The sequence below is a fragment of the Aspergillus aculeatus genome (assembly GCF_001890905.1).
Source record: "Aspergillus aculeatus ATCC 16872 unplaced genomic scaffold ASPACscaffold_1, whole genome shotgun sequence".
Lineage (NCBI taxonomy): Eukaryota > Fungi > Ascomycota > Eurotiomycetes > Eurotiales > Aspergillaceae > Aspergillus > Aspergillus aculeatus.
In genome coordinates, this window is record NW_017962976.1 from 1239969 (window position 1) to 1267890 (window position 27922).

General features: G+C 52.9%; 6 protein-coding genes and 1 non-coding gene across 7 annotated transcripts; 2 read left to right on the forward strand and 5 right to left on the reverse strand.

Moving 5' to 3' along the window:
* Positions 1 to 303: 303 nt before the first annotated feature.
* On the reverse strand, positions 304 to 2561 carry ASPACDRAFT_21029 (high affinity methionine permease; the record flags this gene model as incomplete). Its single annotated transcript, XM_020198993.1, has 9 exons — positions 304 to 553; positions 654 to 906; positions 979 to 1115; positions 1180 to 1448; positions 1508 to 1694; positions 1743 to 1818; positions 1873 to 1968; positions 2022 to 2261; positions 2312 to 2561. The coding sequence occupies 9 exons, from the start codon at positions 2559 to 2561 to the stop codon at positions 304 to 306; spliced, it is 1758 nt and encodes a 585-aa protein (XP_020060987.1).
* A 3744-nt stretch (positions 2562 to 6305) lies between these two features.
* sclB (putative C6 transcription factor) lies at positions 6306 to 7947 on the reverse strand (the record flags this gene model as incomplete). Its single annotated transcript, XM_020200415.1, has 2 exons — positions 6306 to 7316; positions 7525 to 7947. 2 exons carry the CDS (start codon positions 7945 to 7947, stop codon positions 6306 to 6308), a joined length of 1434 nt encoding a protein of 477 aa, XP_020060988.1.
* An 8911-nt stretch (positions 7948 to 16858) lies between these two features.
* ASPACDRAFT_t31 lies at positions 16859 to 16932 on the reverse strand. The gene has a single exon. It is a non-coding gene; the product is annotated as a tRNA-Val (tRNA).
* Positions 16933 to 17857: 925 nt separating this feature from the next.
* On the forward strand, positions 17858 to 19700 carry ASPACDRAFT_38211 (uncharacterized protein; the record flags this gene model as incomplete). Its single annotated transcript, XM_020200416.1, has 3 exons — positions 17858 to 17888; positions 17960 to 18004; positions 18256 to 19700. The coding sequence occupies 3 exons, from the start codon at positions 17858 to 17860 to the stop codon at positions 19698 to 19700; spliced, it is 1521 nt and encodes a 506-aa protein (XP_020060989.1).
* Positions 19701 to 19912: 212 nt separating this feature from the next.
* Positions 19913 to 22806, reverse strand: ASPACDRAFT_1861372 (ATP-dependent RNA helicase DBP10). Its single transcript, XM_020197782.1, has one exon. The coding sequence runs from the start codon at positions 22771 to 22773 to the stop codon at positions 19948 to 19950; it is 2826 nt and encodes a 941-aa protein (XP_020060990.1). The 5' UTR covers positions 22774 to 22806; the 3' UTR covers positions 19913 to 19947.
* A 345-nt stretch (positions 22807 to 23151) lies between these two features.
* On the forward strand, positions 23152 to 24224 carry ASPACDRAFT_1884320 (putative replication factor-a protein). The gene is made up of 2 exons (XM_020198367.1): positions 23152 to 23301; positions 23435 to 24224. Exons 1-2 carry the CDS (start codon positions 23263 to 23265, stop codon positions 24200 to 24202), a joined length of 807 nt encoding a protein of 268 aa, XP_020060991.1. The 5' UTR covers positions 23152 to 23262; the 3' UTR covers positions 24203 to 24224.
* A 387-nt stretch (positions 24225 to 24611) lies between these two features.
* On the reverse strand, positions 24612 to 26524 carry ASPACDRAFT_38214 (MATE family efflux transporter; the record flags this gene model as incomplete). The annotated part of the gene is made up of 2 exons (XM_020200417.1): positions 24612 to 25777; positions 25846 to 26524. The coding sequence occupies 2 exons, from the start codon at positions 26522 to 26524 to the stop codon at positions 24612 to 24614; spliced, it is 1845 nt and encodes a 614-aa protein (XP_020060992.1).
* Positions 26525 to 27922: the final 1398 nt, after the last annotated feature.

Here is a 27922-nt window from a genome sequence, read left to right on the forward strand (position 1 = left end):
AGTATCTCCTTGTCCTGTTGGGCCATGGTTGAAGGAGTACGTGGTTGGGGTTAGTAGGTTCTGAAGTGCCGAGCTCACTAGCCATGCTTGGTGGCTGAGCATACTTACTTGCACCTTACTCTATACCTATGGTAGACTACTGACCTGACTGTTCCAAACGCTCCATCAAAAAGAAACTTTTGCGTAGATACAAAGATAAAGACGTATATACAGTCAAAACCACTCCACTTCCCACTACCCACGACAGCTCACCCTCCCCCCTCCAGAAAGGCACAGCCTATAAGATAGATAGTCTCAACGCTATCATGCCTTGGTCTCATACACAATCTCCCCCGTCTCATTGGACGCCGTCCGGACAGCAGCCCTCTGCCGCACTCGGCCCAGCGCATCGTGCTCCCGATCCCACTCCTCCAGCCGGTCCACGGGCACCTTGACCAGCTTGTTAGCGGTCGCGTCCTCGTCGACCTGGATCTGGGTCTGGCGGAACTCGTAGCGGCCGAGGCGCGGGAGCACCTTGATCCAGATGTAGTAGTAGATTCCGCACAGGGCGACACTGGTTGATCAATATTCATTAGCGCTTGGTTGCGACGACAGGGATGCGGGTAGTGGTCGCTAGACATTTGATATGTTGGGGAGATAGGGGCAGAACGTACATAGCGAGACCCACGACACAATAGGTCGCATACCAAAAGCTCACGTCGCCGCCGTCCGCGCCGGTGGAAGGCGGGTACCACGGGGCCACGAGCATGTATAAGCTGGAGAGGATGGCGAAGCCGACGGTCACGGTCCATGCTTGGTAGCCTGACGAAGGGATGTTCAGACGCTGGCGGCGGCGGCGGGTGATAAGCAGCCCGACGGCGAGGAGGAGGTTGAATGCATTGCTGGGGTACACGCCCAGATCCACAACTGTGGATGCCCGCTGTTAGTTCGTTTGTGATTCAGATTGGGGGGGTTTAGTGGTGAATAGCCGGTGCGTACCGAAGCTGAAGGCATCGCCCGCTGGGGGAGCCAGGATCATGATGACGGTGAGGAACCACTTCACGAAGTATGGGCCGAGCGGGGTGCCGAAGGGGCGGGTTGAAGTCCAGAATGTCGTGAAGGGGAGGACGCCTTGTCTAGTTCAGGCTGTCAGTCTGCGGTTTCTTCAACTCAGAGAATGGAACAGTCATTGGCGCATACCTTCCGCATTCTCGAAGCACGCGAGACTGTCCGATGAGCACAGCTAGCAAGTTGCCCATGGCACTGAGACAGATCAAAAAGTTGAGAGCCCGGGATGCCCCCGACGAGCCGAAAACTTTCTCGAAGAAGAGGCCAGCGGCGACCGTGCTGGAGTTGAGAATCTCATCCTTGGTGGCAACAGAGAAGTACGCAATGTTTGCCAGCATGTACAGCACCGCGACCAAGAAGAGCGAGGCTGGAGCGCTCCAGCTGAGCGTTTTGGTTGGGTTCTAGCCAGAATCAGAATCAGTATATGTCGTGCAGAGCAATCCGGAAACAGACCGCGCACCTTGACTTCGTTCGCCACATTGCATGCGTTGCTGTAGCCAGCGTACGAGAACATGACCTTGACCAGGGCATTCGTGGCACCATATACTGACGCTTCCGAAGTTCCAGCGAAGGCATCCCGAAAGTTGACGGTGGGATCCTTGACAGATGTGTGCCCACCGAGGACCACGAGCCCGGTGATTCCAATACTGGGTTTCGGTCAGTATTTCGCGCCGATACACAAAGGCTGAACTTACAAGATCAGTGTGATGGTCTTGACAAATCCGATGGCATCAGTCAGCCGAAGCGACCATTTCGTGTTAAAAGCCAGCACTAATTCCAAGATTAGAGGAAATCGTTAGGGAAGATGATCTCGGGATAACTAACAAAGGACGGCAACTGTGTACGCAGCCACTGCGACGCCTTTCTGCATCCATGCGGTTGAATCCACATTGGCGAGCTTGAAGAGATAGTTGGCCAGCACTGCGAAAATCATAAGCCCTTGCGCCGAAAGATCCTCTGCCCAGGCTACATACCAACAGCATTACTACTGGCAAATGAGAAGAGAACAGTCTGCATGGCGAAGACGGTAGGAAAGAAGTATTTCGGTCGTGGGTATGACTGTTCGAGGTACACCACTTCGGAGCCGGACCGACTCGGGAAATATGATAGGAACTCGAGGTAGACTCCAAGCATGCTACCGGCCATGAAAAAGCCAATCACCCAGTAAAACAAAGCAAGGCCCACTGAGCCAGCTCCGGAGAGAACCGTTGCAGCTTCGATATTGTTAGCTGAGATCAAAAGAATAGTGGCATTGTCAACGTACGAGTCGAGAAAACACCGGTTCCAATCATTTGGTTCAGGTTGAGGCCAACCACCGTCACCGCGCCTACAGAGTATCCTAAGGGAGACTTGGTCTCGATGGGAGCACCGCTGGCTTCTTGATAGGTCAACTTGGAAGAATTGGCTCCCCCGGCAGCAGTATAATTCAGGTTGCCATCGTTGATGACGCTGAACTCATCAGAGCGCTCATCAGCCTCGATGTCTGCCGACTTGGTGAATATTTTGAAACCCATGATTCGATCAACCTTGACTAAGATGACAATCAAGACGGACCTTTGGCTCACATCTTGTCTATGATGGGGCAGTTGTAGTTATTAAATCAGCATGGTTGAAGGGGAGGAAGGTGGCGGCGATGCTATCTTCACGGTGCTCATTGTAGAATTTGATGACGCGATTGCTTGAATGCGCTCATCTTGCATGGCTCAATGGAAGGCGACATGCTAGAGTAAATGAGGTGCTTAAACTAAGAACGCGGGGAAAGAAAGCTGAGTGGGTTGACGTCGGCATTTTGGAAGCTGGATATCGGGCCGCGCCGATCTGCTTGACCCCAGGCACCAGGCACAGTTAGGGTTGGGTTCTGAAGGCATGCGAGCCAGCAGATATCAAAAATACGAGTGAGGTTGAGGTGTCAATTGAACATACACAACAATAGTGCTCTGTCTGAAGGCATGCGAAGTTGAGTAACCAGGCTTCTCGTTATCTCTGTGGCGATGAGTGTTCATGTTGGTGAGGAGATGTTGATTGCACGATTGCAGGGGCCGATGACAGCATTTAACGCTAAGTCGCGCAAGCGCTTGCTTGATTGATCGCTGCTGTCGCCATCCACATCTTATTTTAAACGATGCATCAAAGCGGCATGCCAAGTTCGTTCATATCTATGATAAGCGAGCTTAGATATGATAATTATGTATATCGTAACCGTAGCGGAGTGATTCCGAGCTGTGCTCAGCCACTGGCAGCCCGCCCACGACAACGCTGTTGAGATGTCGATGTCTGAAGTACGCTTATAGAATCTAGCCATAATAAGCTGACATTGGTCTAAACGAGAGAACCAGCCACTTTGAATTAGTTGTGGACCTCGGTGTTTTGTTGAACTAGGCGATGGAAGGTGAAACGCACTCGTCAAGGTTTCCTTGATGGGCATCGGCCGCGCAGACGTTCTAGCCCAAAAATTGAAGGCAAATTCGGCATTATAGATGGGGAGACCCCTAATTTAGTTATCGTCTGTCAGCAAGTTTTACATCATCTGGATCGGCCACATATCATAAGCATATCACCTCCCAATATAGCCCAGTTCCTGCAGTTGTTGTTCAGTCGACCTTCAACCCTGAATGTCTATCACCAATGACAATCGAGATCGGAGATCCACGTGCATCGCAATTGATGCCCCTAGTGGTCCATGTTCTATGTCAGTGAACACCCTCGTGGCAAGTGCTGTGCAATCTGGTTCACAAGTGGTGAGCATCTCATTTCCATATCTCGTCTCAAAATGGCTCTTCCATCCTGGACATTTCAAGGGCGTAATCGCTATTCCCTAGAATGCGCAATCAGCATAACCAAGTACCCTTTCGCGAGTTGCAACTCTACCTTCGAATAGGAACGACACCAACGCGATCTTCAATCCATGAAAAGCATCAGCGCCCACCCACCACACAATCCGTAGATCACCTGAATCAGCCTCACATTCTACGCAAACAAGCGAAGAACCTACCACACCATAGAACAATAGAGTAGTTCATGCACCCGTGAAGAAAGGAGTCACACGAGGCCATTAAATACCCGCTGTATCCCGGACGGTCACATTCAAAACGCCTCTTCCATGGATGCGGACCGCACCCAAAACACAGGCTTCTCCAAATGCGGCAACAGGGAAGGGCCACCTCATGTCTCCGACACACTCTTTGTTTTTCTGTTTTGGTCCGCTTTGTTATGCCATGCCTGCGGGTTGACAACGTGGAGCGCGCCCACAGGCGACAGGTGGTAAGCACCCATGGAGTTTGGGGGTCTCTCCGAGCCCCCGTCCCCGGAAAGGAGGACCCTTCTTCACTTCCGGTCTGCAGGTTGATACGTGGTCCCGTACATATTAGCCATGCGTGTGTCCGGATTAGAAGGGGGGGAAACTGCTCTGGTGGTTCAATGATGCTGCATGTCCTCAGAAGGAGGGAGGAGCTGGAATCTCGTAGGCTGCGGTGGCAACGGTAATAGATACCATCCTGTAAGTTCAAGTCCATACAATGTGGAGGATGAGCTGGCTCTTCACGAGGATGCGGATCAATCCGAGACACGTAGTGAAAATCCGCCGCGGAGACTGCGCAAACATTTCCCGGAAGTTGACGACGAAATCCGTGGGGAGCAAGTGATCTATTGCGTGTCTGCACATGGTCGAAGTGACCAATCAGTATTTGGGAATCATGAAGCAAACATGCATGCTGAGGACAAATGCAGGCTCAGGAACAGGGGTGGGTGATATGTGCAAGCTCGGTCACCTTTGAAATTCGTTCTTCCACGAGCGAACCGGACTCGGTTTATCCCCTTGTGCTGTGGGGAAGGAGGGATATGAAGCCTTTCTAGCTTGGAGTACCCTGTTCGCCAGCTGATTGGGTGTATATTCCGAGTCTTCGTAGAAAAGAAGAAACAGACTGGATGAATCTCGCAGGCAAGTAAACCAGAAAACTATCTATGGATATATGCCGGACGCTAGGTGGAAAGAAAGACAGTGCCGGGTTCTTCCTGGTAGGAGAATAGAGAAAAGAGCCGACAGGTCCCGTGACAATGGCTCTAGTGGAGGGAGGTCTCATGAGTTCAGAACTCTATCAAACATTGATTCTGTCAGTTGTTGATTCCAGCCTGTACTCCAAGATGAAGACATCGCAGTGGGGAAGAGAAAGCGTTCCAAATAACCTTGATCAGATATACAGGATACGCTCTCCATCTGGCCCAGTGAGGTTGTATTGGAAAGTGCTCACCCTTGGTCTCGGTATACAGGCTGAACCTTGCCTTTCCACTGAGGTGAGTTTGGCAGCTAGGCTGGTACCTTCTGCGCCATACTAAGGTTGACGGTCGAGCAGTAGGTCACTTATTAGCCATATCTGAGCAATGCTTCATCGAAACTAAGACTACCAAGTCTGCTGTCGCCAGCCTCAATTCTTGAAAGACCCACTCCAGCCACCTCGAGCCCACGAAATATCTAGACAGTTCAGCTGCTACGGCCAAGGTAGCGACGTAGTCAGATAACTTCCGAAGGTTGGAGATGTGAGCCTCAGATCCGCAACCGGACTACTAGGATATAAGAGAGTGCATGATCGGGGAATATCAGTTATACGCGACGTATGAATGGGTGTCAACATCGTTAACACAAATCAAGCTTCAAAACTTCTACCAAAGCACCCCACATTTATATTAAGGATCTGTCCAGCAGCACATTAGCACCGGCGTCTACATAGCCTGGCATTTAATCCGATTAAGGTACAATAGATCTTTTCCTCCCCCCCCCCCCCCAAATGCAGCAATGCAGTAACCGTGGATGTTGAAATGCTTGGAATCCCACAACGCCGTCTATGACAGTTAGACCGAGTAATCAGAAACCATGGAGTGTATCTTGAAAGAATGGCTGCAACACGCTATGCGTCGAACAACAGAATATAGGAAACATAGTATCAAGAGTAGATCAATCATGCCGCTCCAGAGAAAGACAAAGGAAAAAAATTTGGTCGTAACTAGATGGACGGCGCTCTTGCGCTGAAAGTCAAGGATGCCGAGTCGACAGAACACATAGGAAAGGAAAGGAAAGAGAAAGATGGTGAATATATAGACAGAAAGATGAGAAAAATCGTAAGCGAGAACGAAGCATATCACAAAAGAAAGTGTGCGTCATGATCGTCTCTGTTGCAGACCCGCTACAAGCCGAGCCTCCTCAGATCAAGCTATCAGGGCATGGATATAGGATGATAGTCTGAAGAATGACATGATGATAGTTTTTAGTCATTGACCATATCATCCAAAGCCATTTTTCTCCGCTTGGCTGGCCTTGAATCTTGTGAATGAGCTTCAGCCGCAGATTGCTCCGTTTGAGCTTGCGAAGGGGACAGATGTAGCGATTGCCCTTCTGTACCAGGAACCATGGATCCCAAGTGTCGCAATGCTGGATCGACGTATGCTGAATCGGATCCTCCCGGACGCATCTGGCTGTCCGGCGAGATCGGCTCGATATATCCGTGCGGTGGCATATGTTGTCGATGTTCTTGTGACAAGTAGTCCTCTCGCATGGGCGACGACCAAACTGCAGGGTATGGGTCACTGCTTAAGCGATGGCCTTGCGACACATGAGCCGGTGTTCCCATCGTCGGCGCATAGATCGGGGGAAGCCTGACCGGCGATTCGCCGTACCCTTCACGAAGATCCCTTCCTACTGGCATTTCCCCCATCGGCATTCGATTTGCCATCCTCGTGGCCTCCGCGTAAGGCGACATCGGAATAAATTGTTGTTGGTATTGCGGCGGGGTCGTAGCAGGATTCAAGGCTTGCTGGGTATAAGAGGACAGATGCCTTCCAGCTCCCGTAGGCATGCGACCCATTCCCAACGCGGGATTGTACCCGGCAGGCATCGGCACATAGGTGGGCGGCGATGTTGCCGTCATCGAGTGAACTGAACCAGAGGAGGAGAATCTCCGATGACCGATGCTTCTTTGCATTGTCATGGCAGGATCCAGGGCATGGGAATACATCGAAGCAGACCACCGGTGCGGATGTCCTGACGAGGCCCTCATGGCCGTTGCTCCTGCTTGACCTCCCATCATTTGCAAATCTGTCACGGGGCGTATTTCCCGCGAGGAAGTTGCTCGATGCATGTGTGTCCGTCTCGATTGAGAGCCATGAGGTTCCCCGGCAGTTGCCCGATCCAGGTGTGCGGCATACGTTCTGAGGGATGCTTCTTCCGCCTTCAGCGGCGGTCGCCCTCGCTTCTTATGTGTGACATCTACACATGTAGCCTACCGAGATATTAGCACATCTATCCCCATTCAGTAGCACGGTGCAAGCTTCAGGCTGGCATGTGGGATCGAGGCAACAAGAGTGGGCAAACTCTCCCAGAGTGATTGAGCGGGAATCCCCATCGACACTTACTTCTTTTCCTGACAGAACGCATCTCCGACATGGCCGCGCTGGATCACAGCCCAAGTGTTTCTTTTTGCAGTTCACGCACGCTGATGCGACATGCGCTTTTGTGCGTCTCGTTGGCTTTTGTGGTAGTGGTCGGGTAGAGGCATCCGGGGGCGACGATCCGAACGAAGGCGGGGCGTAGGCAACCGCCGAAGATTGCGATAAAGGTTGAGCTCCGAGCGACGGTGGGAGTCGTGTCGAAGAGAATGCATCGCTAACACTGAGCGACTGCCGTATCACTTCCTCCCCGGGCGCGGAAACTATGCGCTGCACCACCGGTTCCGAGACAGCTCCAGCGCCCGCGGGCCCCGAAGGGAGATGAGATCCAGAAACAACAATGGATGTCGGCGTTGGCGCTGTTACGTTCGCGGTTGATACTGGTTGGAAGAGCTCCGGATGTCCGGGGCGCCTCGCGGTCCCAGAAGTCTCCAGCGAGTCTTCTGCTGGGACCGGACCGGACATAGAGCGAGGGGGCGGTAAATCCCGAGGAGTGTACCGTCGAGCATTTGTCGATCGAGGGAGATTGAACGAAAGCCGCTCTTGGCCTGGGGTTAACCTTGGATGACCGAACTCTGTAGAGATGTAGGAAGAAGGGGGAAGGACGAGTGATTGCATCTGGTAATACTGGGTCCCGGGATTGGCAAAAGAGCCACTGTTCACAAAAGTAGAGGGACGCTGTTCGGTTTGACTGTTGAAACAAGCAACATATCCGACATTAAAAAGGGTGCTCAGTTGTATAAATCGAAGACGGTGTGTTGTTCAGTCGCCAGTCATCGTTGAAACTCCACACTTGCAGGCAGAGGAGCCACAGGAGCTTATAATCAATTAGTCCAGGTTCACGATTAGAGGAGTCACAAAGGAGGATACGTCGATCCGCAGTAGATAGCAAGATCGTGACAGCGGTTTTCCATGGCTTCGATGGTCCCCATCTTGAAGTGATTTATTGCAGCATGGCGGGCGATCACTGGAGCCCAAGGAAATGCACAGAACGACAGGAAAAGCAATAATCACGGAATGGATTCGAAAATAAAATACACCATTTTGTACCTTACCTTTCAGTAATGAACAAGAACCTTCTTTTTTGTTTTTGTGACGGCTCTTGCTTTCTGGGTTTATGGTTTTTGCTTTCTTTCTTCTTCCTTTTTTGAGATGACCAACTTGACCGGAGTATCTCTTCCTACTGCATCATATAAGATTCAAGGACGGAGTATGAACTGGCTCAGTCACATCCGACGGTAGATGCGGGAATCGGTGAGTGAGCTGGTATGTGGTGAACTATACCGGAAAGTGAGGCGTATAGATCCGGTGAGATCACACTCCGTCTTCCTCAAGAGGAAGTGAGTATGGGAGTGAGTCTGAGAGGATAGAAAATTCGAAGAGGGAATATGAACACACGAAGAACACGAATAGGAAGTTTTTTCTCCGGTGTCCAGATCAGAGGTGCAGCTGGTCAACGGGCCAGGGGAAGTTTGCACTGCACTTGAACCGATAGACAGACAGACAGACAGTCAGACGGACAGTCAACTGGAAGGCAGTTGAGTCACCCTAAAGAGGGAAGGACCCAGAGGGATGTGACGGGTGTAAAGATCCCAGTCCATCATCGTAGGTTGCGGCAAGGCTTATACCTTTTTTTTATTGATTTATTTCCCTCTTGAAGTGAAGGGACCCTGTTTGCTTGGTTGGCTGACATGAGAGGAGAGGTTGAGGGTGGGTAATGGGTGCCCAGTGCAACACCGACTAGCAGCCGATAGACTACTTGATCTTCATTGATGGGAAGATCTGAATGGGGAATCTCTGGTTCCGTATCCTCTGGAAGCATGTCAGTATGTACGGGAGTAGATTTGGGGGGAGGATCAGGAGAACGAGTGGTCCCAATCCTCCGGAGAGTTGAGACGCGGGTTTGTCATAAAACCCCCATTTTCCAGATAGCTTCACCAGCCTAACAATGGAATGGACCCATTCATTGCCTTTGGGGATTTTCCTTTTTCTTTTCTTTTTCCAATTTTCTTTTTTCTTGCATTTATTTTCAACATTTTTCCGATTTGTGAATGCTCTGGTCGACAGCTACTTCTGCGGTTTTGTTGTCGGTGATTCGGGATCTCGAACATTATCTTGGTTTTGATTTTCTGATTTTTGTAAATATTGCTTTGGGATTAAAAAAAAAATGTTTTTGGATAAAAATGATTCGAGTTCTTTCCTGTTCTGAGGAGGGGGGAAAGATTTCATTTGTTCTAACCAGCTGGCTGGGTCAAAAGCAGTGGCCTGCATCAGACGGTCGATGGGGACTGGATGCCGCTGTCAGTGACACAGGCCCGAAAATGATTCAATTGTTTTAGAGATTTTCCCAAACCGGAAAGCAAGTGGGATTGCCCAGTGCTAGCCAGGTGCAGCCTGCTGTGCTGTGGGAGAAAGAGCTTAAGAGAATACGTAGGAGTATCAGTATCTGTGAGCAGGGCGAGTGGGCAGTGGTCCAGCCTGCAAAGACTAAACCAGAAATCTCATATTTTTATTCTATTTTCTTTTCGTAATTTGTTTTTCCTGTGAGAATTGCCTTTTCTGGTTATATCTCGTCCTCTGAACTTGGTAGTTCAGCAATGATGCCAATCAGAAGAAGCGGAAGCAAGGCGAGAAAAGTTGAATGGAAAGAAGAGCCCCTCAAAGTTGGCGACGGATCGACATCGGCGCCCACCCGCTGCAGCCATTGCCAATAGTCCCGCTTCGGTAGGGATGGGTGGGTGGGTGGAGAAGTAGGAATAGGAAAGGGAAGTTGACACGCGCGACCGATCAAGGCATAAATGGAGAACTCGTCACCCAGCAGCTGTACTCCGTAGTCTGTACACTATTATCCACGATTATTTTAAGCTCGTCCGGCATTCACATTGGACGGATAATTCCTGTCATTGTGTGACCCCTTTCTCATCCTTTCCATATGGCTTTTTTGTGGTCGCAGCCGAGACCTCGATGCTAACTACAGGTACATACAGTAGTAGGAGTACTGTACCTGTTTCGCCCTTCTTTCCTCTCAACCCTTTCTTCATACTACTATTATCAATGAATACCAATAACTTATCTACACTGGGCTCACGAACGAGACGTTTCCGCTTCCTCGCCCTTAAGTTCTATTTATGCTGTATGTGTAGTGCAGTACAATACCTCGGCAGTTCAAGTTAGCCGCACTAAACCAGTACACTCGGACTATCCGGGTTCGAGAGAAAGAAGCATAAAGTAGAGACCTGTACTAGTAATGCATGCATTTGGCACGGAACAGGCCATTTCCAATTTAGTTGACGTTTCAATGGAGATTGAAAAGATAAAAGAACGTGGTAGTTTTGTGAACTACTCCAGTAATCTGAGTACCTCTTTTTTCTGTTTCTTTTTCCGCCGGTCCGTAGGGCCATGAGAGACTCACTCACCTGCTCACACACATATACTGCAACTTGTTGTACTCTAATCATGCATTATTGGGGATCTTTCGACAAATGGCGAATCTTGCACTCCTCCTAGTACATTTTACCTTACTTTCTGCTTCGGTATTTCATGTCGGCGACATACTCCCAATCTATTGTTCCCTTTGAGCTGATCCGGCCGTAGGTTATTGTGGTTAAGGAGTAAGTAGAGTTGGAAATAGCTCCCGAGGCCCGCCCCATTCTTGTTAAACCGCCTAGGGCGGAGGAGGAGACATTGAACGCATGGCTGATGGACGCCGGTTTAGTCACCGATTGCCATGCGCACTTGTACGATGACATCAATGCCCCTCCCTCATTCTAGTTGCATACTCATAGGCCGGTATGTCTCCCATTGTCTAGAGCCAACAAGTGCAAGTGTCATACTCCTCCCTAACCATCTCTATAAGTGCGAAAGAATCTCTTTGGTAAAGAGATCCTCAAACGGAAAGCTTCACTCGACCAGGGCGATATCCTGCCCTATCATGATGATGGTTGGTGGGTGCTGGAGGGGCAGGCCGCTACATTAATAGCCCGAATGGTCCCGAATGAAAGCCAGTAATTCTCCGGCTTGACACTACGATAGCCTACGGCGCTATGTTGGGTCCCACACGGAAATGCCTTTGGGGCTAACGGGAGTGTGTCCGACAACTGTGAAGGCTAGAATGGATGTCTTCGTACGTGCCACCCAAATGAATCCCAGTGTGCAACAGTTTGGCCGGTCGGCTCTTGGAAATCAGGTGCAAGCTCGCCACCACTCCCCAAACCTACGCATCGAATTCCTGAGTCTTTGCCGTTGTTGTGCTATAAGTGATAGGTAATCTGCTAGCTTCCAAGCTAACTTGTCGTTGGAGATACTCCGCGACCTGATTCAAGCACGGAAAATATCGCTTATATCCGTGCAATGTCGAAACGTGCTGAAAAGCATAAACGGGGCAGATCTTCAACGGGGAATAGACGATTATTCAAGCCAGTGAAAGAGCGTAGGGAGTCGATGTACGATAAATCCGATACAGGGTCTTATTGCCCGTTGCGAGGGAGCTGGCCTTAGGAATTAGATCTCCACCAATTGTCCAACAAGATGGTTAGTGGAACAGGCAATTAGGCCTAGGCCAATAATCTCAGATGCGGTAGTTTCGCATGAACACGACTCATAAATGGTGCGTCTGATAAGGAGAGTGTGACCCACCATGCGCTCATTGCGAGCGGAGAGCGAGCTTGGATGCCAGATGAGCATCACGAGTAACTCACTGGCATTCCGTAACGGCTTTCCCTAGCGTGAGAGGGAGCCGAAGCCACTGTACCCGACACTTGCTGCTGTATGGAGTCTATGATCTTATTCGGATGGATCAAAGCTTTGATTTATTTCCCGCGGCCTCGCTTATTGGACAAGTTTGAGCCGGCCGGCTTGTCCTGGGCCATGACTATTGATTCCCGTCAAGAATAACGGGAGCCACTGCGGGGATCTTCGTGTCGTAAACCCTCCAGGCTACGATATGACAACACTGGCTGGTTTCCCCGTTCTTTGCGAAGTATTGACCTTCAATCGGAAAGGGATGTCGCGTACTGTACACTGCACCGAGACCACTTGGAATTCGGGCAAAATTGGCGTAAGCTGAACGAATGAGGATCGCGTATGACAGTCATAGCCCCATCAGTATGCGTAGTCCGTACAAAGTCGGGAAACGAGACCACATGAAGCAATGAACTTACCTCATACACGAAAGGCCAGCAAGGGATCCAAGGCAATTCACACTGGATATGCGCTAACAAATCGCGGGACGATTGTTAATTTAGTTAGTACATCCAAACCGGCAAAAGCGTTCGGTCTAATTCGAGCTTCGAAGCGACAGCACGATCTGCCCCCGACAGGCATCAATAGTTCGAGCGACCGGCCCCAGGGACTTAAACCTCAATGGGTAAGGGCTGGAGTAATCCATAACGGATGGATCATGCGGCTTGCGGATGGGACGCGTACGGAAAGATACTAGGCACTGTAGCTTAGTCGTTGGCATATTGATAGTCGATGATAGTCCCCGCAATTCCTCATGGCACTAGTAGTAGCTAAGGTCAGTGAACCTGCTTCTCCGTGTCACCCAAATCGCCCATTGAGGTCTGACAATTGCGGCAATACTGTGCATACCATTGTACCGTCAAAGCGTCTAGAAAGGGGCACATCGTGGTCTGCACGGGAGGAAGAGACTCAACAATACCGTAGAAAGGGAATGATAGAAATGCAAATGGATGGAACTAGTACTGCATAGTACATTGCAGCTCGTTGAGTTGGTCCCGAGTCCCTTGTGAGTCCAAAGCAATTGAGTCGACGGTCGATCAGGCTTTTGCCCAAAGAAGTCTAGCGCAGTCAGGAGAACGACGAACCGTTTTGGGAAACACGCAGCGCCCCTCACAGGGTAACGATTGGCAGGCGCGGGCGGCGGTATTTGTCAACCCCATTCAGGTTCGAGGCTCAAACAGACTATCACTTTAACTACTGACGCCGCACTGCGAACTAACTCGACTCTAATAATAAGACCGATGCTATACCTCATCCTGAATATCCCCGATATCGAGGGGATCCTTCTTCGTTGTTTGACCGACGGTCATGCAACAACTAAGCTCCGTGCTTACTGTCCTCACGGTATAACCATGTTCTGTCGCGATCAATACTATTGTACATCGCCATCTCCCTTGTTCCGGGCGGATCCAATGTACCGTGTCGAAACGGTGCTCGGAAAGAGGACTGGAAGCCTAACGATATTCACGTCAACAAAGGGGAACAACCGCGGTTGGTCATCGCTCCATGAGACCAATATGGTAGCACATCCGTGATCCTACAGCTTTTCCTAGTGCATAGTCCGGCTACAAACTGATATCAAGTAAATTTTCCGAGAAAGGGTCTTTCCGAGGAAGAGTCCAAGCTAGTGATATCGACACGAGGGCAACTGTGCACGGTAGACGTCCGATAGCCACATTAACAGAGCGGCCGGAGGCTTTTGCGGCTAGACTACTTCATTGCCACGCCATCATGGTTCTCGATAGTGCCGAGCTCCTTGATAGACTTGCTTCTCGATTCATCTTTTCAAATGGAGGTGTTTTCGCTGGTTAAGTCACTTAACACGTTGTTGGTAGCCACCTCATGAACATCCGTCCACCGTGCCCGACATGAGGGTTTACCGAGTGTGGCTCTCGCAGCAATGAACATAGTAGCGTGTACCTGAGCAATAGAGGCAACAGTTGTCCTCGGAACATATGTTCCCGAGTGTGGGTTCTTCTATACATCTATAAGGTCACGAAGGCTAGGAAGCTTACTATCCGACGACCTGAAGAAGGTTGGCCCAGGATGCATACATTCAACCGCAGTGAAGTTCTAACACGGTGGACTGCCACGGGCCTCGGCAGTAATCCATGCCCTACGATACTTCCCGCGCCAAGGTAGATGATGAGCGTCCGGGCAGTGTTATGCCTGGAAGCGCTCGTTGCGACGGAGACCTAAAAGTCGCCCTTAGGGGGTAGAGATACACAGAGCCACTACTATCCAGAAAATCCCCGTTCTGCGCCGGCAGATCTCGTTTAAAGACGTCTCCCGGTGCTTCGGAAATCAGGAACCAATAGGCATTGGGTAATCTCCGGCGCCACGAATCCACGGTCTTTGGGCGCTCGCATACCTAACAACCGTGGTCTACGGGTGACTCTAGGTGTCCCTTTGCAATGTCCTGCTGCTCGCGGGCTTGACCAAGGGGCGACACTTGTTTCCTCGATAGCGTCTCATGCACATGAGGTGACTCGTGGGAAAGCGTACTTACTGTACTACCCCCCAATTGAACGCTGACATGCCAGCAACATTCATTTGAACCTGTGAACTGGTTAATGTATCAGTATCAGAGGTAGGAGCGCGGCTCACCTTTGCCTTTGCAGAGGTTGCTTTGGGAAAGGTCACTTAATCCGCACCGACTTGGGACCCATGCATGATCACTGCATCGATGGTATTGTCGTTGGTCAAAACGGTCTGCAGGGAGTGCTAAATGCATCAGCAACCACTGTATGACGAACGTTAAGCCTGCGGTCTGCAATCTGCACTACGGGATGACCAGTCATCTGCATGAGGCAACTCAGATGGCGGAGCCCGATATAGGCATTTCGCTTGGTAGAGAGTCGGTGAGGATGTGACAAGTCTCTTCACAGACACACTCAAGCGGCTTCCATGATTTCTTCCTCGATTCACCATCTTTTTCCGTCTCCCCCAAGACACCCGGTGAAAAAGGGACCGTAACCCTACTCCGGGACGGTCCGAGTATGAAGAAGCCCATAATATGATCATTCCGAATATGGAAGACAAGCCGTACAATAATTGACCATGGAGAAAATTATTTATCTACGAACTTGCATGGTCTCACAGGAATTGGTGTCTCCATGATCCCGTTTCTTATCTACGGAAAAAAGTGGTGTCAGATTCGTCGTTGCTTATAGTGAGTGATCTTCCAAATCCGTCATCCCCATTCTGCTGCTCAAGACAAGTCTAGGAAATGATACTCTAAGACCGATGCACGCTGCTCAAGTCAGGACTATAGATTGAAGCTTCACAAAGTCACAGTGCCATCATTTCCGTATCTCCTGCCGATTTGTTGCTGATGCGACTGCAACGAGGCCTGCATCCAAGGCACAGCATAAATTGGTGCGCGCAGAAATTTCTCTGTTGCAACTCATCTGACTGGGTGGACTATCGGCCGAATCCACACGGGCGTTGTGTTGGTATGCAGCGGTGATCAGTGCATGATCGTCTGTTCTGTGGAGGGTTAGCTTGGATCCAGCACTAACTTTTGCCTAGTATTCATTACAGCCGGACTTGGCAATGCAGTGTTACCTTCCTATTGGATGTGCATGCTGGGGAGTGAGGAGCTCTCTCGTTCCCTGCCTATGCTATCGAGGAAATGGCTTGTGAATGTCTCTGTCTCTTGAACATGACCCTTCAAGGAGGGAACGCATAACGAAGGACGGGTAGATCGAACACTCTCAGAGTCTCTGTTGTAAAACAGTGACTTGAATGTGCTTGCCCATGGGGAATTGCTGACACTGTGCCAGTTTTCGGTGTTTTCGGGTTTCCTGGGTACATTTGCTTCAAGCTTCCTACGGATCTACGGGACGAAGACATGTCGGTGGTCAGCATGACCTTGACCAAGGACTCTCGGCTCCAATGGCCTCTGACGCATACTGGCGGCCGGCTACGCCTTTGCTGTTGCTGGTGACTCGGTGCGAACTCTGACCTGCCGACCATGCGCGGTGTGTACAGTCGGGCAGCCTACAGTACCGCGATTAATGTCACGGTAGATCATCTGCTGTGGTACCATGGAGAGTTTCTTAGGCCCGCAGGACCACCGGGTGACTTCATCGGCGAGGACTCTGGTGGAGGTGATGACAACGAGGTCGATTCTCGTACCGTGTCGAGGCCGTCTCTTTTACTTCGTAGCATGCATCTTCTCCGACGCATGCAATTGGCCTGGATCTTGGATCAAGTGCCGACCTTGTTTTGCCTTTGCTTGCCAACACGGGCCTGTGAAGCGGTATTTGCAAAACACAAGGTTGGCGTACGGTATCGACCTGTACAGAGGATAATATCGTGGCTACCTTAATCCAGATGAGGCGTGCCGCTCTGCTTCTGGTGGTCATTCAGATTGTAGTAGAGTCATTACGGAGGTAGGTCATTACTGTGATAGGGTCATTGCTGCCTGGGCTGATGGATGTAGGGTTGGCTGTCAGCAGGCCGCTGTGATGACGAGCTCCTTAAGGCACCATTTCGTCAGCAATTGGTGTATGCGTAGGAAGATACGAGGAAGGATCCATCATCGCAGTGATCACGTCAGAACAATAGCTCACAAAGATGTATGTCGGGAAATTCTCTGAAGGGTCAAGACAAAATAAAAGAGCAAAAAGAATGACCAGACTGGGGCTCGATCCCAGGACCTTATCGGTGTTAACGATACGTGATAACCAACTACACCATCCGGCCAGTTCATGACTAGAGTGTAGTAGTACGGCAACATGTCCTTTGTCAAAAAAATTCTAGTAAATCACCCACTATCTCAACCATGGGATACCTGGTCAGTCTACCAATTGCAACCGCCTTGTTCAGCCGACATTGCTAGGTGCAAGTATGATGCTGCAACCTCTTATCGAATCTTCTCAAGCATGCACGGGCCTAGATCACCATCTCAACCATCATCTCACAGCAATCTCTGGATCTACTTTAACTCAACCATGGTAGTCGTCAACCGATGAAACTATATTTGCCAATCTGCGGAGAACCTCGGCTCGAATGGCCGAGACCACTTACTCTCTACCCTACCAAGATATCCCAGCCAGCCACGGTAGCTTCCATCATCACGAACTCGTATCAATTTCTTAACCTCAAAGAAAACCAGCTCCGCAGTCCCCAATGGACCCATCTGCCAGCTGCGTACCAGCTGCGCTGCGCCCCTCAGCTACCGAGCTACCCATCATTCTGTTTAGGATGGTAGCTGAGCATCCCACCCGCCGACCTGACCACATCCCCTGCCAAAATATACACCACTCAATATCCCGACCCACTACAAAGCATCCCACAAGGTAGGTCGATCCACGACAAAGCACCAGACATGATACCCGTGGCATGACCTGCAGGCCAGTCAGGGCAGTCTCGCCACCAGGAGCGAAAACAAACCGCCAAGCAAGTTAAACGTTAGACTTATCTTTAAGACTGTTTCTTGATGTCAGCTGAGTGAGCACTAGGCCTCAGCCTCACTGGGCCCCCGCCGATGAATACTAACTAATCCGGTACGATGCAGGATGCATGCCATCACTCAGCCCAGCTACCTATTTTAACCAGTCATCCCCGATTCTCAGCCTCTCTTCTTCAAGAATTTGCACACCACGACTTAAGAATCACAACAGACACAATGGTCCAACCTCTGGAGATCCGGTTCCTCGGTGAGTGACCCCCTCCTCGCCCTTCGGGGTATACTCCGCGAGAGATCCACAAAACTAACGGTGACGGATAGCAACCGACCCCAACGCATGGAGTGTACGCACCCTCCTCCGCCCAAGTGCACCCAATGCACCCTTCAAAACTAACAAAGAATAGATAATCACCATCGCCGAAGAAATCGCAACTCCATACACAATTCACCCCTACCAAATCCCCTCATCTCCCTCACCAAGCATCAACCCATCGACCCAAGAACTCCCAAGCAAGTACCCTTCGGCAATCCTACCCTACCCCAGATAACTAGCCCGACAAAACCCCTCCCCAAACTCCACCCCCCAACAACAACAACTAACAGCTCATTAAAAATAGCCCTTACAGACCCCAACACAAGAACCACCCTCTTCCACGCCAACCCGATCATCCAATACCTCGTCGACCACTACGACCACACAAATGCTCTGAGCACTACTGCTACCACCACAGAGAAACACCTTCTAAACCAATGGCTGCATCTCCAGACGACGCTGAGCTCCAGCTCCAGCCCCAACCCCCAATTCCACAACGTTCTGGCAACGTTGAACACCGCCCTGACGAATAAATCCTGGCTCGTGGGCGAGCGCTGCAGCTACGCTGATTTGGCGTTTTTACCGGGTCTTCACGGTCTTGCTTCTCCTTCGGGGGGTGATGGCCTGGGATTGAGGCTAATGCGGCCGTATCCGTTTGTCGCGGCGTGGGTGGGGAGGATGGAGACGAGGGGGGCGTGGGGGAGGGTTCTTGCTATACGGGAGGGGGTGTTGCGGGATGTGGCTGCGGATGCGGTTCGACCGGAAGAAGAGGGGTTGTTGGATGGGGAGAGTGAGTGGGAGGAGATTGAGGGGTGTTCTGTTGCTGTAGACCGCGTCGAGGAGGATGAGGGGGGGTCGAGTGTTCAAGCTGTGGCTATTGAGGCTGCGGTGAGGATGGATCAGACTGAGGATTATGCTAACGGCGAGGAGAGAGAAGGAATGATGCCATGCGCAGCTGGATTTGCGCTGCAGAGAGTATCCACAGCTCGCCAGGTGCTGCGTCACGAGCACCGCGGGGACGACGACGACGACGACGATGAGAGGGAGGGCATTCTCCCGTGTGTGGCTTCCATGTTGCATGCTCACGCAATCCCGAGTCAAATGAGGAGCGGCGAGGCCGAAGACAGAGAAGGAATCCTCCCGTGCGGCGCTTTTGCCGCGCACGCGAAGCAGTCATCGAATGCGACGATGATCGCTGAGCATAGTGATGATGATGAGAGGGAGGGAATCCTCCCGTGCGGAGCCTTTGGGGCTCACGCGCAGCACATATCACTAAAGCCCATCACGACAGCCGAGGTCCACGATGACGACAACGACGACAATGAAAGAGAAGGCATGCTGCCCTGCACTGTGATCGGGCTTCACTCGAAGCAGCTACCCCCGAAGACGACAGTGGTCGAAAGTGAGAGTGATAGCGACGACGAGAAGGAGGGATTCCTCCCGTGCGGTGCTTTTGGGGCCCACGCGCAGCACGTATCCTCTACCACTACCCCAGAGGTCGAGGTCGAGGATGATGACGATGGAAGAGAAGGCATTCTCCCGTGCGGTGCATTTATCGCCCACACACAGCATGCACCCTCCACCGTCGAAGCCGAGATCAACAATGACAATGACGACGACGAGAAAGAAGGCATGCTCCCCTGCGCCGGTATCGGAATGCCGACGCCATACGCAACATGCAATGCCGAGGATGATGATTTCGAGCGCGAGGGCATGCCTCCCTGCTCTCTGATGGGAATGGTATACTAAGCCAGCCATAAAGTGAGACACTTAACTTATCCGCGCTGAGTAAATTGATCCAGCCAGCGCAACAGTAATAAATATAATGCGAACACGATCTCATTCCCACTCGTATCATTGAAGTAAGGTATCTACATGCAACAAGAATAAACAAACAGAATTTTATGATAAACCGTCCCAAACGAAATGGTATATACAAGTAAAAAGTCAAACCCCCCCCCCCCCAACCAACCCCACGAGAAAAGTAAGCAAAGCATCACCTCTTCCTCGAAGGCCTAGCATTCTTCTCCATGCGCTTCTGCTTCAACTTCCTCGCGAGACGAATATCATCCGTCCCCCGAATCTCACTCTTGCCCCCCGCCGCAGCACCGCCGAATTTATTGAACTGCCGCTCCTTGGCAGCATCATTCTTCTTCTTCATCTTTTCATAATCACCGCGTAAGGGGTCCGCGCGCTTGGGCGCACGCTCCTGCCGATGCCGGAAGCGCTTGCCGCCACCATGGCGGCCCGCAGCATCCAGATCCGCCGACATGCCGGGGGTCTCGGCCTCACCAACGCGGGGCATGCGGCCGAGGCGCTTGCCCTTCTTCCAGGCGTCGAAGCGGCCGCTGCGGAAGGAGGCGGCGATCTTGGCGCCGCTCTCGCCGCGCACGAGGCGGGTGCCCTTGGAGCCGTCCTCATCGTTCTGGCGCGCGACGTACTTCTTGTGCCGCTTGTCCCAGCGCATCATGGTGCGGGGCTCGCCGAACCCGCGGCTGCCCTCGTCGCCGAGCAGGTCCATGGCGGCGTCGCGCGACGCCTGCGCGAAGTTGGCGTTCGTGCCGGAGTGTACCCCGTACGCGCGGTCCTCGGCTAGGTTGATGTTGGTGGGGGTGTAGGACATGAAGTAGTCTGGGTTCTGGAAGGAGGCCGCGTTGCTGGCATTCTTGTCCTTGTTGTCCTTGTTGCTGCCGTAGGCGGAGAAGGTGACTTCGAGGTCGGATTCGGACGCCATGGACATGTTGTCGGGGATGCCGGTGGCTTCATCTTCGTCGTCGAAGGCGCCGTCGGCGACGGCCTCGTCGTTGTCGCTGCCATCACCTGCAGCTCCGCCGGTGACGGCATCCTCGACGAACTCGGACTGCTCCTCGGCTTGCGCCTGGCGCTTCTTCTTCGAGTCGAGCGTCGTGCGCACGCGGCGGATGGTGCTGAGGGCTTCCTCGTTCTCGGGCTTGCCGCTGCGGCGGTTGTTCACCTCAAAGATCGTCTCCGTGGGCCGGTAGCCGCCGATGCGGGCCAGCATCTTCTCGCGCTCGGCTTCCAGCTGCGAGGTCTCGTCGCTGAAAAGCGGGTGGGTGGCTGCCCAGTTGTCCGAGGCGACCACCTGCTTGGCGCGCTTGGCGCTCTCCAGGGCGGCGGCGTTGCGCGTGCGCATGTACAGCTTCTCACCCTTGGCGGCGACCGCGCGCTGGTTGGCGATGTCGGTGGAGTCCTCGACCACCTTGGCGGCCCACTCGCAGTTCTGGGACAGCCCGTCCCGGGGCAGGCTGCCGACGACCACGTCCTCGGCGTAGTTGACCTGGTCCCCGAACTCGCGACCCAGCACGAGCCTCCGACCGAGGAAGAGCTGCAGGTCCAACAGGTAGGGGGCGTCCTGGTCCCGGACAAGACTGTAACTCCAACCCGTGCGGCCGGCACGGGCGGTACGACCGACACGGTGGACGAAGATCTTGGCCTGCGAGGGGAAGTCGTAGTTGATGACGTTGGCGAGGATGGGGATATCGATACCGCGGGCGGCGACGTCGGTGACGACGAGAATATTCGAAATACCCGACCGGAAGTTCTGGACCTGGATCTTACGGGCGGTCTGGTCAAGGGAACCGTAGACGTAGGAGGTGGCGAAGCCGGCCTCGCAGAGGAGAGAGTACAGGAAATCGACGTGGTGTTTGGTGGCGGCGAAGACGATGGTCGAGTGTTTGGTGGGGGATTCCTTGGTGTTAATGGCTTTATCCATCGCCGATCGCTTGCGCTTGCGGTCCTTAAAGGGCTTCTTCTCGTCCTCCTTTTGGCGCCGGGCCGCCTCGGTGGGGCCCGTGGGCATCTTGATCACCTCGTGCAGGATGTAGAGCAACGCACCCTCCTTGTCGCCGGACTTGACAGAGAAGAACACATTCTGCAGATCCGGCGAGATCTTGCTCTCGGTGTCCAGACGGATGAGCGTCGGGTCCTGCAGACCGGCGCGGGCGAACTCGACCAGCGACTTGGGCAAGGTGGCCGAGAACAGCAGGGTCTGGCGGTTCTGGGGCAGGCCGTGCAGAATCTCGGTCAGCTGGGCGGCGAAACCCATCTCGAAGAGCCGATCGGCCTCGTCGAAGACCACGTAGCGGATACTCGACATATCCAGGTTCATCTCGACCTTCAGGTGCAGGAACCGACCGGGGGTGGCGATGACGATATCCGGGTTGCCGGCCATCATGGAGAACTGCTCCTCGAGGCTGTCACCACCGACCAGCAGCACGGACTTGAGGTCGGTGCCCTTGCCAAGCTCCTTGACGACCTTCAGGGTCTGCAGCGCCAGCTCACGCGAGGGCGACATGATCAGCGCGCGGGAGCCGACCATGGTGCTGTGGCTCTTGAGCTTCTCGATCATGGGGATCACGAAGGCGGCCGTCTTGCCGGAACCCGTGCGCGCCATGCCCACCACGTCCTGGTCGTCCATGATGACGGGGATCGTCTTGCGCTGGATGGGCGTCGGCACCGAGAACCCTTTCCGGGTGATCGCCTTCAGCAGGTTCGCATTCAGCCCCATCGCCTGGAAACCGCCGCCCTTCTTGACCGTGCGGCCCTTGAGATTCGAGCCCTTCCGGTTGGCCGACGCCTGTCTCTCCGCGATGAATGCCTCGTCATCTTCGCCGTCGTCGTCATCGTCGTGGTTGCCGCCTAGGAAATCCAGTTGCTGCGGCGCGGCCGCCTTCGGGGGTTGGCGCTTGGCCTTCTTGTGCGGGACTTGTTCGATCTCGGAATCGCTGTCATGCTGGAACAGCGCATTGGTGATGTCGAATTCATTCTCCGACAGAGCGGGGGAAGCAGCGCGAGGGGCCATTTTTGTCTGTCACCGCGCGCCTGTATGCGGTTTGGCCTTGTCTCGAATCAGACCCTCGAACATTTTTTTTTCTGTCTGACCGGGGAAAATGTCCAAGGCGGTGAAGCGGGCGGGATCAAGCAGCCACAGAACAAACCAGCCAAACAATGCAAAGACGGCAAACCACCGCCGCGACGCGTCCTCGAACACGTCCCGAAGCGGTAAAATGCAATGAACACTTCCATCGTTTCAGTGCAGTGAATAAACGTCCATCCCAACTTGCAACTTTTAAAGATACCCCCAAGAAACACACTATATAATGGGTAAGCTTACACCGATAACCTCTGCAATTTCTGCACCCACCATTCTTTCCTCTCTACCACACTTCCCAGCTTTCCTTCGCTGCCGCGGGCACTCAGCTAACAATTTTCGTTCGGAATCTCAGATAGCGGCTACAACAATTACAACACCAGCTACGGAGGTAGCGGCGGCGGCGGAGGCGGAGGCTTCATGCCCGGCGAGATGAACAACAGTCCTTCTGGAGGAAAGGTAAAGCTTACACTGCACCCTTACACCCTTACCACACCACACTACACTCTTGCTTCTGAGAGCAGCAACCCCCCACCATTGCCCCCCTCCCCATCCCCCCAAATCAACCAACTTCTAACCCTCCCCCAAACAGAGCGACTACAACAACGCCACCCTCCGCCCCATAACCATCAAACAAGCGCTGGACGCCACCCAACCCTACCCAGAAGCCGGCTACCAGATCGACTCCGCCGAGGCGGCGAGCGTGTGCTTCATCGGGCAGGTCCGGAACATCAGCTCGCAGAGCACGAACGTGACGTACAAGATCGACGACGGCACCGGCGAGATCGAAGTGAAGCAGTGGATCGACTCGTCGTCGGGGGGTGGGGATAGTATGGAAACCGACGAGCACACCAACAAACCCGCCGGCAGCAAATCCCAGCCCGAGGTAGACGGCTACGCCAAGGTGTTCGGAAAACTCAAGTCGTTCGGAAATAAGCGGTTCGTCGGGGCGCATTGCGTGCGCGCCGTCAAGGATATCAACGAGGTGCATGTGCATCTGCTGGAGGCGGCGGCGGTGCATTTGTTTTTCACGAAGGGGCCGGTTGGTGATTCCCAGGGGCAGGGGGCGGGAGGTTCTGGTGCAGGTGGTGCGGCTGGGGATGCTTCGATGGGTGGGGTGGATGATTATGGTGGCGGTGGTGGTGGGCGGGCGTTGCCGGCGATGAGTCCTGTGGCGAGACGGGTGTATAACCTGCTCAAGACGGAGCCGCAGAGTAATGAGGGGCTGCATGCGCAGTTGATTGCTGCTAAGCTGAGTCTGCCCATGCCGGATGTCGCTAGGGCCGGCGATGAGCTGTTGACGGCTGGGGTGATCTTCTCGACGGTGGATGAGCAGACCTGGGCGATTCTGGAGTATTAGGTTTGTTGGGTTTGGGGGGGGGGGGTTTTCTACTTGCATGTACGATTTGCGCGTTATTGATGAATATGAAAAATGGGTTCCTTTATTTATTGATTTACATTGCCCCCATTGGACATGGTGCATAACGATATTGGCCGATTTGAGGCCTTCATACAATCAGAACTGATCTAACACACCTAGCAAACAAATACAACATATACACACCACAATCTTAGTCCGCTTGCAGAGGGTCGTCGTGAGTTTGTCGAAACTTTTGAATAAACGATGCCGCCTCCCATATATGTACAGTACTTATATACCGCACCCGTCGTTCAAAGGGGAAGCTAGATAATAGCAAGTGAACCCACAACAAAAAAATCATCAAAACATCATGGTGGTCATCATTCGTCGGTAACAGGTAACAATAGATTCAAATCATGGAGTTCCGCTTCAGGGCATCCTCCACGGAGCGGTTCCAGTTGGTCTGCGTGAGGAAGAATCCCTCAATGATGGAGACGAGCATCAGGGCAAGGGCCACGCCACTCCAAAGTCCGAAGAGACCCCAGTCCAGCGCAAAGGTGGTCCCGAAACTGATGGGCATGGCGATGGCATAGTAGCAGAAGAGTTGAACGTACCCACCGATCTCCTGCCGCCCGATGCCTCGGAGAATACCATTGCAGTTGGCGGCGAGGGCATCGAAGAGCTGGAACGCCGCGCACAGAGGCAGCACCTGCGCAACCAGTTCGATGACCTCCTCCTCAGACGTGAACAGGCGCGGGATGTAGTAGCGCAGCGAAGAGAGGAGGAGCATGTTGAGGAGTCCGACAATCACGGCCCCGACCATGGTGACCTTGGCAGAGGTTTTGGCGGCGTTGACAAGGGTAGCGCCAATCAAGTTCGCCACACGGGTGCTTCCAGAGATGGAGACAGGGAAGGGGATCTGGAAGGTGATGCTGGAGATAGTCGACAGGATGGACTGTGCGGCCAAGGGGGTTGTTCCGAGATACGAAGAAGCCAGCGTAAGAACCTCAAAGGCCAGACACTCAGCCTCGACCATCAGAAGACCGGGAAGAGCGAGCTTGATCATGGGACCCCAGTTGCGCAGCGCTCTTCGGGTTACACCGTTCCAGCATTCGGATCCCGCAACAAAGTACACATACAGAAACAGGAAGAGCGGCATCAGGTTATCCGTGATGGCCACGGCGATGGGGGCTCCGACAAAGCCCCACCCGAACTGCCAGACGAACACGTAGTTCATCACTGCATTGAGAGGAGCACAGATCAAGAGGACGTAGAGAGAAGCGGAGAACAGACCCTGCGCCTGCACGAACCGCTTCCCGCTCTCAAAACAGGCATATCCCGGCGCACCCAGTGCGACCACCTTCAGATACAAGCCCGCAAGCTCAGCCACTTCCTTCTCCGGCACAATCCTGACCAGGACCTTGTCCGCGAAAAACCAAAGAATGACAATAGGAATGGAGATGGTCCACAGGAAGAAGACCATCTTCTGCATTTGCAGACCCACCAGCTTCTTCTTTCCAGAACCGTAAGCTTGAGCGCAGAGTGTATCGAGACTGGTAGCCAATCCCTGGTAGACTGTGCACGGCAAATCACAAATTAGCACTGTGTCAAGCGAATGCAAACGGCCTGATTTCGAGACTTACTAGCATAACCCGTGATATTGGCGCTCATGCTCGCCAGACTGACAGCGCCCAGTTCCTTCTTCCCCAAGTGCCCCAGGGTGAAGATACTAGCGACCGTCAGGGAGTATTGAAGCAAGAAGGTGAAGACCAAAGGCGCCGCATTCTTGCCGATGACCTGAGCCTCTCGCTTCCACGTTGTCTGGATGAGCCCTGCGGTGACGGCTTCCTCCCACTTCCGGTCGATCTCTTCGGAGTCCACGGAATCGTACTGCGGCGCCCGCGAAGGTCCCTCCCCACCGAGGAGCGCGGTCTCTTCCGTGGATGGCGCAGACTCCGAGGCCGAGCGACGGGTCTTCTTCCGCGACGGCTCGATGAAATGGTTGTCCGTGAGAAGATCGCGCTCGTCCTCGATGGCCTGGTCGCGTTCGCGCCGGGTCAGGCCCTCCTGCTCCGGGCGATACGGGACCACGGTGGCGCGCGAGACGGTGGTGAAGTAGCTGGGCCGTTGGTACGAGCCGGCCAGGGAATGGGCGCGGGTTCCAGGCTGGCTGCCGATTGCGCGAATGGTCGAGGTCTCGGAGGCATCGTCATCGTCGGTGGTGAGCATGGAGCCTTCGTCGTCGGCGTAGTCCTCCAGATCGCGCGCAATGGCGGACCGCGCGAGCGGCGAGCGAGACAGGTAGTGGTGCTCGTCCGACATTCTGGGGGAGTGAAAATCGGAATCGCGCGGAGTCATGATTTCTCGGATAAGAGGTCGGCGGGCGGGAGCTGCGGGGGAGGGAGGATTTGGAGGTTTATAGATGGAAACTAAGGTAAGGAGCAATGCTGCATGATTTGCCGAAAGCCGCAGCAAAGGACTTGCGGAGTGAATGAAGCACTGGAAATAAGCAAGGAGGGGATTTGTTTAAGACTGAAGAGCGACTGAGCGACTAGGATAGTTAGATGGGGGCGACGCTTTTATCGTCTCTAGCGATTGGACAATTTCGGAAGGTCTAGCAGCGAGCAGCAAATTTTGCGGCGTCAGCGATTGGCTTGCAAGTGCAAGTCTGGTTGGAAGGTGCCCCGTATTGTGGCTGCGGGTCTCTTTACCTTATCTTTTACATCTCCAGCTTCCCTCGACGTGACTCACCTCGGGTCTTTCCCATTCCCCTTGTTTGATTCGTGGTGGGTTCATTCACTCGGAGGATATCAGTCAGTCCGTCTTGTCATGACTGGACAGGGATGAAATTGAGCAATTCGTTGAGACAATGCGGAAAGTCTCATGTCACTGTTTTCTCTCTCTGATTACCAGGAATGGAGTAGTAAGGATTGATTAGCCCCCGCATTGACCGATAGGAGGATGACTAACCCGTGCGTACCAAGCCATCAGCCCATGCAATTGAATCCAATTGGGCGGAATCCCAAAGAAGATGGTCCAGCCGAAGGAACTAAGTAGGCGGGCGAGATCGGCGATACTGGATTGAGGGACCTTATCCACCGAAGCTTCAACATGACAGACTGAGGAAGGGGTCGATCAGATGTCAAAACAGAGGAAGGATCCCTCCCAGCACCTTCTGAGAACCTCTGCGATAAGAGCTGTGACATGTGCCACACCGAGTTCGCAAGACATCCGCCATGACATCATTCTGCCCAGGGTTGTCGCCGAGCATGGAATCACGTGCTGGGATGCATCACTAGCCATCACTAGTAGTGTATCTTGGCTGTCACCGGACCCTTTTTCCAGCACCCAGGAATACGACCGGTCTCAAAGAGAGAAAATCCAGAATCCCAGCCATGAGCATCATCCAGACAAAGCGAATCAAGGTCGCAAGTAGTTGGCCTGCACAGCTTCGATACCCTGGCTGTGATTATTCGATCCAGACGTGAAGCAGCACATTGCTATACCACACAACAAGCAAAAAACCCCCTCAACCACCGTCACACACACAGAAAGAGAGAGAGAGACACACACACACACACACAACCGCAACAATGACAACAACCACAACAACCACAACAACAGCAACAACCCCCCACCACCTCCAAAAACCGCCGTACAACCCCCTAATCAACCCCGTCAACGCAACCCCCATCTCCGCCAACAAGTCAGTTCCCTAAT